General features: G+C 44.6%; 2 protein-coding genes across 2 annotated transcripts; both read right to left on the bottom strand.

The window, feature by feature from the left end:
• Positions 1 to 1,600: 1,600 nt before the first annotated feature.
• On the bottom strand, positions 1,601 to 7,944 carry LOC110533124 (adhesion G-protein coupled receptor G2-like). Its single transcript, XM_036989353.1, has 9 exons — positions 7,832 to 7,944; positions 6,683 to 7,676; positions 6,451 to 6,575; positions 6,054 to 6,325; positions 5,826 to 5,928; positions 5,330 to 5,613; positions 5,097 to 5,198; positions 4,817 to 4,972; positions 1,601 to 2,437 (listed from the first exon to the last, which is right to left on the bottom strand). Exons 3-9 carry the CDS (start codon positions 6,570 to 6,572, stop codon positions 2,328 to 2,330), a joined length of 1,149 nt encoding a protein of 382 aa, XP_036845248.1. The 5' UTR covers positions 6,573 to 6,575; positions 6,683 to 7,676; positions 7,832 to 7,944; the 3' UTR covers positions 1,601 to 2,327.
• On the bottom strand, positions 7,799 to 10,341 carry LOC110533123 (mucin-5AC). The gene is made up of 6 exons (XM_021617214.2): positions 10,213 to 10,341; positions 9,245 to 10,017; positions 8,916 to 9,141; positions 8,495 to 8,648; positions 8,088 to 8,255; positions 7,799 to 7,954 (listed from the first exon to the last, which is right to left on the bottom strand). The coding sequence occupies exons 2-6, from the start codon at positions 9,978 to 9,980 to the stop codon at positions 7,799 to 7,801; spliced, it is 1,440 nt and encodes a 479-aa protein (XP_021472889.2). The 5' UTR covers positions 9,981 to 10,017; positions 10,213 to 10,341.
• Positions 10,342 to 11,380: the final 1,039 nt, after the last annotated feature.

Genomic DNA, 11,380 nt, shown 5'->3' with positions numbered 1-11,380 from the left:
TAAATTTGTTATTGGTGAAATGACATTTAATTATACATTCATTATTGTGATTCTTTAAAAAATGAACATACAGTACCAGTCAAAGGTTTTAGAACATCTACTCATTCAAGGGTTTTTCTTTATTTTTACTATTTTCTACATTGTAGAATAATATTGAAGACATCAAAACTATGAAATAACACATATCATGTAGTAACCAAAAAAGTGTTAAACAAATCAAAAAATATTTCACATTTTAGATTCTTCAAAGTAGGCACCCTTTGCCTTGATGACAGATTTGCACACTCTTGGCATTCTCTCAACCAGCTTCACCTGGAATGCTTTCCCAACAGTCTTGAAGGAGTTCCCACATATGCTGAGCAGTTGTTGGCTGCTTTTCCTTCACTCTGAGGTTCAACTCAAACCATCTCAATTGGGTTGAGGTCGGGTGATTGTGGAGGTCAGGTCATCTGATGCAGCACTCCATCACTCACCTTCTTGGTCAAATACCCCTTACACAGCCTGGAGGTGTGTTGGGTCATTATCCTGTTGAAAACAAATGATTGTCCCACTAAGCGCAAGCCAGATGGGATGGAGAATCGCTGCAGAATGATGTGGTAGCCATGCTGGTTAAGTGTGTCTTGAATTGTAAATAAATCACGACACCAGCAAAGCACCCCCACACCATCACACCACCTCCTCCATGCTTCATGGTGGGAACTACACATGCAGAGCTCATCCGTTCACCTACTCTGCGTCTCACAAAGACACGGCGGTTGGAACCAAAAATCTCAAATTTGGACTCATCAGACCGAAGAACAAATTTCCACCAGTCTAATGCCCATTGCTCGTGTTTCTTGGCCCAAGCAAGTCTCTTCTTCATATTGGTGTCCTTTAGTAGTGGTTTCTTTGCATCAATTTGACCATGAAGGCCTGATTCATGCAGTCTCCTCAAAACAGTTAATGTTGAGACGTGTCAGTTACTTGAACTCTTTGAAGCATTTATTTGGGCTGCAATTTTTAAGGTGCAGTTAACTCTAATGAACTTATCCTCTGCAGCAGAGGTAACTCTGGGTCTTCCTTTCCTATGGCGGTCCTCATGAGAGCAGGTTTCATCCTAGCGCTTGATGGTTTTTGCGACTGCACTTGAAGAAACATTACATTTTACTCATTGACTGACCTTCATGTCTTAAAGTAAGGATGGACTGTCGTTTCTCTTTGCTTCTTTGACTTGTTCTTGCCATAATATGGACTTGGTCTTTTACCAAATAGGGCTATCTTCTGTATACACCCCTACCTTGTCACAACAAAACTAATTGGTTCAAACGCATTAAGAAGGAAAGAAATTCCACAAATTAGCTTTTTACAAGGCACACCTGTTAATTGAAATGCATTCCAGGTGACTACCATATGAAGCTGGTTGAGAGAATGCCAAGAGTGTGCAAAGCTGTCATCAAGGCAAAGGGTGGCTACTTTGAAGAATCTGAAATATAAAATATATTTTGATTTATTCACCACTTTTTTGGTTGCTACATGATTACACGTGTTATTTCATAGTTGTGATGTCTTCAATATTATTCTACAGTGTAGAAAGTAGTAAAAATATAGAAAAACCCTGGAATGAGTAGGTGTGTCCAAACTTTGACTGGTACTGTACATCTCATGAAAATATCTTGATTCTGAATAGAGTATAAAAGAGCTAAATCTAAAAGATGAAAACAGATAGCGACACAGTGTTGGTATTAGCTTATTTTTGTCAATTTTTTAAATTTAACCTTCATTTAACTTACGGGTCTGAAGAATGCAGAGAAAAAAATTAAGTATGTAAAATGCGGTCAAAGGATGCGCCTCATGAGGATCTATGAGTGGGGGTTTTCTCTGTGCTAGATACCCTTTCAGTACATGCATTATTCACAATCATAGGTGCCAGCCCAGGCGAGTTCATGATAGTATTGCCAGGTCAACCAGATGGAATCCATGAGCATGCAAGCTCTTTGGTGATGTCCCATCTCTTCAGGGTGATCTGTCACACCTTTCCGTTATACTACAAAATGTAACACTAACATGCAACTATTTCATATATTCTTCAAAACTATTATGAAACACACCGTGTCACACCGTGTCCCTCCCCCACCAGCCTACCCGGAGGCCTCCGCCATCCATATCGCAGAAGTTTAGCGTTAGAGCGTGATTGAAATTTAAAGGCAACGTTCCCATGTTAACCAAGACGGCATTCACGGTGAACATATGTCGGCGCAATCGGAAATGACTTTGATATTTCTATTGCACAATCTGTAAAGTGATCTTCGTGATACAGATTGAATAGAGCCCCTAGTTTTTCACAGGTGTCAGGGTGCTCTCGAACTCGGACTCCTAAACTGGCTGTTTATCTCGTTGAGGACCACGTCTGAGTTGGGCTCTTCCAGGGCAGTGATGGATCTGTCATCAAATGGACTACCTGCAATAGGACACATCAGAGTTACAGATTATCCTGCACACAAGTTACTATATCCAAATCATTAGAGAGGGACACTATGTATATATACAAAAGTATGTAGACACCCCTTCAAATTCATGGAGTCGGCTATTTCAGCCGCACCTGTTGCTGACAGGTGTATAAAATTGAGCACACAGCCATGCAATCTCCATAGACAAACATTGGCAGTAGAATGAAAGTCACTGAGCTCTTCAGTAAGGCCAATGTGGCACCGTCAAAGGATGCCACCATTACAACAAGTCAGTTCGTAAGAGTTCTGCCCTGCTAGAGCTGCCCTGGTCAACTGTAAATGCTGTTACTGTGAAGCGTAAATGTCTATAAGCAACAACGGCTCGGCCGCAAAGTGGTCGCAAAGTGGTTATTGTGCACACACAAGCACATAGAACGGACCGCCGAGTGCTGAAGCGCATAAAAATCGTCTGTCCTCGGTTGCAACACTCACTATCGAGTTCCAAACTGCCTCTGGAAGCAATGTCAGCACAAGAACTGTTAGTCGGGAGCTTCATGAAATGGGTTTCCATGGCCAAGCACCCGCACACAAGCCTAAGCTCACCATGTGCAATGCAAAGCGTTGATTGGAGTGGTGTAAAGGTCGCCACCATTGGACTTTGGAGCAGTGGAAACGCATTCTCTGGAGTGTTAAATCACGCTTCACCATCTGGCAGTCTGACGGACGAATAGGGGTTTGGCGGATGCCAGGAGAACGCTACCTGCCCGAATTCATAGTGCCAACTGTAAAGTTTGGTGGAGGAGGAATAATGGTCTGGGGCTGTTTTTTTATGGTTCGGGCTAGGCCCCTTAGTTCCAGTGAAGGGAAATCTTAACACTACAGCATACAATGACATTCCAGACAATTCTGTGCTTCCAACTTTTTAGCAATAGTTTAGGGAGGGCCCTTTCCTGTTTCAGCATGACAAAGCGAGGTCCATACAGAAATGGTTTGTCGAGATCGGTGTGGAAGAACTTGACTGGCCTGCACAGAGCCCTGACCTCAACCCCATCAAACACCTTTGGGATGAATTGGAATACCGACTGGGAGCCAGGCCTAATCGCCCAACATCAGTGCCCGACCTAATGCTCTTGTGGCTGAATGGTGGCAAGTCCCCGCAGCAATGTTCGAGCGGAAAGCCTTCCCAGAAGAGTGGAGGCTGTTATAGCAGCAAAGGGGGGACCAACTCCACATTAATGCCCATGATTTTGGAATGAGATTTTGACGAGCAGGTGTCCACATAGGTCATGTAGTGTATTTCTGAGATTAACTCCTCTGCGTTGAAGGACCACATATAAAGTCAGCTGGTTATGGTGATTAGACTTCCAGTGTCCTATATTCAAGGGCCAAATTATTCTGGTGATTCACTGTTTATAACTAAATGTATGACATTCTTTCCAATGTCTGGCAGCAGAACCGATGAAAGGCCTTTTTCATTAAGAAAAGAAAACAAGCAACAAGGGAGCAGTGTCACTTATGACCGATGGAATCAGGGAAGCAGCAACTAAACTAGAGGTATTGGTGGGGGTGCAGTTAGATGCAGTAACCATTTGATTGGCTTGGCTAAATTGACTAAATCCTAATCCTCATAATTGAGTAAAAGTGAAGATACCCCAAGTAAAAGTGAAAGTCACACAGTAAAATACTACTTGAGCAAAAGTCTAAAAGTATCTGGTTTTAAACATACTTAAGTACAGTGGTAGAAAAAGTAGTCAATTGTCATAAGTGCATTCCTTATATTAAGCAAATGAGACGGCACTATTTCCTTATACAGCCAGGGGCACACTCCAACACTCAGATATCATTTACAAACTAAGTATTTGTGTTTAGTGAGTCTGCCAGATCAGAAGCAATAGGGATGACCATGGACGCTCTCTTGACAAGTGCGTGAATTGGACCATTTTCCTGTACTCCTAAGCATTCAAATTGTAACGAGTACTTTTGGGTGTTAAGGAAAATGTATGGAGTAAAAAGTACATTATTTTCATAGGAATGTAGTGAATTAAAAGTAAAACTTGTCAAAATATAAATAGTAAAGTAAAGTACAAATACTCAAAAAACTACTTAAGTAGTACTTTAAAGTATTTTTACCTAGGTACTTTACACCACTGCTGTAAAGTAAAGGTCATCTCAGAGCCCGTCACAGAGTTCAGGGGTTACATAGGTAATTAGTGAGATGGAGATGAAGGCTTGCTAAGCCATCCCCAGCTCTGCATACAATGGTTTTAATATGATGACATGGCACAAGAGTAGACCAGCATGTAAAAAATATATATATTTCTTTACTGTTTTCTGACTCATATTGGTTGTTAACAAACCCTGATTCCCCCTCCCTGGTTCCCAATGCCTACCTATTCCTCCACTGGGTCGCTCTGAGGAGTCATTGGACAAGAAGGAGAAGATGGAGGAATTGTTGAACTGGGAGGAGTTGTCGGAGTGGAGGGAAGTGGCTCTGGTCACTGGCAATGACTTCTTCCCTGTCTTCTGTGTTGCGGTGCGGCTCCACTCTGTGATGAGAAAAGACGAATGAGATGAAACGTTCTGCTCTTTTACCCTAGAGCACTGTGATTTCATAAATTAACCACATGTAGGTCACTGTTTTATTACAAGGTGTAGGTCAACAGGTCTTACCTGAGTTCTCCGCCAGTCTCAGTCTACCACAGCAGAGATAAGTCCTCCACTGCCTCCTCACGTTCTCCTTCACAGCGCAGTGGAACACAAAGATGAAGAACCCTGCAAAAGAACACAAGCTCCAGATTAAGTACCAACTGGTTACACACTTCCCCATGAAACCCCACACGCACCGTCTGTCCTCTCTGAGAATACAGCATTTAGGGCAGATCTGAAGGAGCTCGAAATCTCACCTTGAAAGGAGTTGAAGATGCAAAAGAGGTACATGAAGGGCAGGTTGACGGGCCCCCAGGCGAAGAAGGCAAAGCCCCAGGTGAGACCCAGGAGTACTGTGACTCCAACCACACTGCGCAGGTCCTGCAGCCCGTTACGGTGCTTCTTGTTGTCGGGGTTCTGCCTCTTTATCCGACACAGCTGAACCATCACTACCGCAAACATGACGAGATTCATCAGGAAGATGACACAGAAATAAGCCACAACGGTTACGTAGAAGGCAATGTCGTTCTTCAGCCAGCAGCTGTGGGAGAAGAACGGAGAGAAGATATATGGCTTACAATACAGTATAACATTAATAAATAATATATATATGGATAATAAGGTGTAGACCTATCAGCTGTCCTATTACGCAAATGTGAGTATGCATTTCATGATGCACATACACGCGCTTCATACAAAGACTCCAACTGTAAATCGGCATGTTGAATAGTGAACAAAATGCAAGGGACTCACAAGTCATCTGTGCGGGAGCCATCTACGTACTTTCCGTAGCCAACTAGTCCGTAGTTGTCCTCGTCAACAGCAATGACGACAATGACCACAAGGAGTGGAGTTCCTAGGTTGAGAGACAACAGACTGCATTGAAACCGTAAGAAACGGTCACGTTTACTTGCACACGGTGGCTGTTCTTCACTAACATGAGAAGAAGAAGAAAACAGACAGAATCCTTTCTTCACCTACCCCAGCCAAGGAGCGAGAACTTGAGCATGTAACGTGGTATGTATGTGTTGAAGACCTTGACGAGGGCCAGGTACATGTGGACGGCCTCCAGGCCCATCCAGGTGAAGGAAGCCAGCAGGAAGTAGTGCAGGAACCAGGCGGTGGAGATGCAGAGGCCCACAGCGTCAGGGTAGAGGGCCAGCCAACCATCCACCAGGAACACCAGGTTCAAAAACAACAGAGCCACACACAGCTGGATCAGGATCTTAGATGGCATGTCCTTACGCAGTTTCCTACAGGAACACATTGAAACGCATTAAGATTGATGTTGCACTGATTCGAGCTTGTTTATATGTCTTTGTATTTAGAGCAGCCCTCCAGGTGGGTGTCATCATGGATATCCTGCACTCAGACTCACCCAAATGCCAGGTAGGTGAGCAGAGTGATGGAGAGGAAGATGGCGGAGATACCACAGCCAATGTAGGTGATGTAGGTGAGGATTGTGGCCTGGAGACAACTGGTTATGCCCGTTCTGGACATGTCCTGTGAGAAGAAACACCAAAAACATGTAATACACATTAAATCATTCTGTTGACAAAGACTGAATGGGAGAGATCCCATTACAACCCTCTATCTCAGAATGGACTCACCAGTAGAACACCGAAGCAGGTGAGATGGTTGCAGACACAGACAGTCTCATTATCTGTGCTGTTCCTGACAGAGCAGCCATCCCGGTTCCAGCCTCCTGAGCCATCTATCAGATTTTTTTTTTAAAACAATTCTATTCATTTTAAGAGGTAGCCTTCGTTTCATGCATCACTGGGCTCGAGCTCCCTGCCATCCAGGACCTCTATACCAGGCGGTGTCAGAGGAAGGCCAAACATTTTTTGCAAAGACTCCAGTCACCCAAGTCATACTGTTCTCTCTGCTACCGCAAGACAAGCGGTACTAGTGCACCGAGTTTGGAACCAACAGGACCCTGAACAGCTTCTACCCCCCCAAAGCCATAAGACTGCTAAACAAGGCCGCTAAATAGCTCATCAAATGGCAACCAGAACAACCTGCATTGACCCTTATTTTAACTAACTCTCTTGAACTGACCCTATGCACCAACACTGGCCTCTACCCACACGCTCACACATACTTACACTAACACACCAACACACACATACACCCGCACATCCATAACATGCGCGCACATGCATACTGATGCCACACACACACACACACTCACACACATATAGACTTTCACACTCTCGACATATGCGGCTGCTACAGCTCAGTCTATTATCTAATCCTGTTGCCCAGTCACTTTACCCTTACCTATATGTACATAGCTACCTCAATCCCCTTGTACCCCTGCACATTGACTCGGTACCAACTGGTACTCCCTGTACATAGCCATGTCATTTGAAATGTTGATTGTGATTCGTTATTCACCGTCCATTTGTTTCTCGTCTCACTATTTCTATTTTCTATTTTGTACCTTTAACTCTGCGTTGGTGGAAAAGGACCCGCAAGTTAGCGTTTCACTGTTAGTCTCCAGCTGCTGTTCACCACAACAGTTGATGTTGATTTGACACAAGCGGAACGCTTACCATTCATGCCAAAGTCCCAGAAAACACATGCCACCACGAAATGTGCCTGTGTGGACAAATGATCAATAGACGACAGTGTGTCAAGGATTCATTGGGATGACAAAGTGACAGACATGAAATGCTTTCTCAAAGATGTCACATCCAGGACGCAAGGCATGCGGTTTTGACTCAAATGTACAGTGTGGTGTTTGCTGGACTCACTAAGACAGGTTCAGTGTTTCTCAGGGTGATGACCACGTCCTCCTGCAGAGACTTGATTGACAGGTTGGCCACACTGGCCCCCAGGATTCCACTATTCAGCTTGCTGTCTCCCAGGGCTCGGTCCTGAGAAACAGCATGGAAAGAATCTGACAATTACTACACTAGTCCACTAGGGTGTAGGGGTTTTTCAACTCTGTCATGCTTCAATTCTACTCTAGCAGATCGTACAGTGGAATAGGGTACGGTTTTGGGGTACCTGGAACACAGTGCTCTTCTGGTAGAAGTTGAACTGGAGTCTGGAGGCCTGTAGCTGCTGCTCAGGGGAGAGGTTCGCTGTGAGGGAAGAGGGGAATGTGACGGACCCCTGAGGGAGGGAGGAAGCCTCTGCTCTCACACTCCTCCTGGCTCTGTTGTCTCCACGGATCTACAAGGGGACACATTTCTCTATGGTTAAAACATAGCAATAAACAGGGGTTATGAGTTGACATACCAGCAGGGCCTCACACTGTACAGGGAGTACCATACCAGATCATACTGTGCTGTGCAAAGATAATACATGCAGAGTGAAGGGTGTCTTACATTAGATTTGCATGCATTTTGAGGGCAACCAAGGTTACAGTATTTCCTATTCAGTGTTTCCTTACTAGAAGGTTTAGGTCATACCTGCACACTGTTGGGGTCTCGGATGGAGAAAGATGTTCGCTGGAAATCAGTGCCGTCCACCGTTTTGACGGCGAGAGCGACCGATTCGGTTAAAATCGTAGCGTCTTCCTGAACAACCAGCTTCAGGCCCACAGTATCAACAATCCCAATGATCCTGGTAGAAAAATGAACTGTTACGGACGTGCAGCCTAGCAAAGCCATTGCTAAGTTTTCTTTCAGTTTCAAGAAAATGTAGCCACAGTCTCTTTACAGGCTTTGTATAAGTAATCCTTTCAGGTACACCTCAACAGGCAGCACAACAGGCAGCTCAACAGGCAGCACTACTGGCAGCACAACAGGCAGCTCAACAGGCAGCTCAACAGGCAGCACAACAGGCAGAACAACTGAACAACTGTACATTGTTTAGCTCCAGTCAGCTCACTTGGTGGAGGAGGAGGCCAGGGTGTCAGAGGAGACACCCAGCAGGTTGCTAACGATCGTGACAGAGGTTTTCCCCAGAGCCAGGCTGACATTGGGCCCAGCAAGCAGGGCCTCTAGCTGGGATACCAGCTGGTCCACCTGGGAGGAGTTGAGCTTGGACACGTCGCTTGTCAGATCCAGCAACTGGTTGGCCTGCTCTTCATTACTGGCTTCTGTGGTGTTTTGTGCTGTGGGAAAAGGGATCCATAAAAAAACAAGTATGTTCAATGGAAATGAATGTAACAGCAGTATAGATCAAAGGTCAGAGTGGGTTAGAATCCCAGTGGTTACCTGCGGTGGTTGTTATCACGGCTGTCGTGGTGGTCTTTGGGGAGGCTGTTGCGGTGTTTACTGGTGGAAGGACGGGTGTTGATGAGTTTGCAGTGGTATTACCCGGGGGAGTTGTGGCAATGGTCCTGGTTGTGGAGGTGTTTAGCGAAGGATGAATGGGGTGGATGGTTGTCATTGTGTTGGTTTGTGGTGTGACAATGGTGCTAGGAGCTGATGTTGTAGTATTTGGAGCTGATGTTGTAGTATTTGGAGCTGACGTTGTTGTATTAGGAGCAGATGTTGTAGTATTAGGAGCTGACGTTGTTGTATTAGGAGCTGACGTTGTTGTATTAGGAGCTGAAGTTGTTGTATTAGGAGCTGACGTTGTTGTATTAGGAGCTGACGTTGTTGTATTAGGAGCTGACGTTGTTGTATTAGGAGCTGATGTTGTTGTATTAGGAGCTGATGTTGTTGTATTTGGAGATGCTGATGTAGTATTTGGAGCTGATGTTGTAGTATTTGGAGCTGCTGATGTAGTATTTGGAGCTGATGTTGTTGTATTAGGAGCTGATGTTGTAGTATTTGGCGCTGTAGAGGTGCTGTTGGGTGGAGGTAATGTTGTGTTCAATGGGAGGGAGGTGGTGTTTTGTTGTAGAGTGGTGTTGGGTGGAGGAGACTGTGTTGTTGTTGCAGGCAAAGTAGTGCTGGCTATTGGGCTGGGTGAAGTGAGAGGAGGTGTGGGGTATCTGTCACACATTTCATTTGGGAGCACGCACACAACTTCTCCTTGTTTGCTAAAAAGAGAAAAGAACCGATAAATGTACATCTTTAGTCCATATCCAGTAATTGGTGAAGTGTTACAACTTAAATGTACATATAACAATGTGCAACGTGCTTACTCTCCGTCATTTACAGTGTTTAACATGATTACAAAATGTGTAACAAGGGTTTTGCCGTCTTTGAAGCACACAACGCCAGATTGGACTGACCAGACAAATTTGTCATGGCTCTCCTCTACAGTCGTCCAGAACTCCGAGTGGTTGAGGCAGCTCTCCGCCGAGCTGAAAGTCGAATTCAATAGATCTCCACTGGATCCTGGCCAGCTACAAATTCCTGTGTGAGATGTATGGACACAAACAAGCAGCCAGACACATATTGTATAACGTACATGAACGACTACACGGATGCTCTCTGCCTCCACTTTCCATGGTGGGGCTACTCACCTGATCGTGTCACCTTTCCGTCATAGTCAATGCCATGTTCATCACTGAACACAGTCATCAATGCAGTACTGACTGCACATATAGGCACTGAATGTCCAAGGCCCACGATAACCCTGCAGCTTTGGAGACTGGTAAGGAAACAGTAACCGTGTAGTTATTAATAAGTATTAAGACCACCATCACTGCACATCGAGGGCAGCTGTCTTGAATGTACTGTAAAGGTTTATGGGCCTGCAAGTATTTATGGGAACTCACTTTGTCTCCGTGCTAAAGCATTTTACGTAAGCACACTGTGTGAAAAGAACACAGAACAGGTCTTAAGGCCACACACGACGTCACACCAGGAGTGTGTGACAATAAGTTAGCATATGGTTTATTTACAGAGCAACATAAAACAATGAGAGTTCATTGTGGTGTTGGGTTATTATCCCCAATGCAAAATTACCTGAAAGATAGTCGATATGATGAGCAGAGGACTAGGGGGACTGTAACAGAGAATTATGTCAGGAAAATATCAAACGTGGTGTGGGAGGTTTGGTGCTATAGGTACTGTTGGGGTTCATTAAGGCTGTGATGATCGAATTAGAAAGTGTGAGAATATTTGACGTTAAGCAGAGGGAAAACTGTATTAAAACGAATGAAGAAATTAGGACATACTCTGTCGCTGAGGTGTTGTGACAGGGTGGTGGATGTCTTAGCTGTTTAACCTGGGGAAGAAGTAATTAATACAGGCTGGTAGGTTTTAAACACACACACATATACACGGAGTGGACAAAACATTAGGGACACCTGCTCTTTCCATGACATAGACTGACCAGGTGAACCCAGGTGAAAGCTATGAGCCCTTATCGATGTCACTTGTTAAATCCACTATGAACATTTGAACATCTTGGCCATGTTCTGTTATAATCTCCACCCGGCACAGCCAGAAGAG

This window comes from Oncorhynchus mykiss, chromosome 10, assembly GCF_013265735.2.
Source record: "Oncorhynchus mykiss isolate Arlee chromosome 10, USDA_OmykA_1.1, whole genome shotgun sequence".
Taxonomy (NCBI): Eukaryota; Metazoa; Chordata; class Actinopteri; order Salmoniformes; family Salmonidae; genus Oncorhynchus; species Oncorhynchus mykiss.
This window is presented reverse-complemented; position numbering and strand designations above follow the sequence as displayed.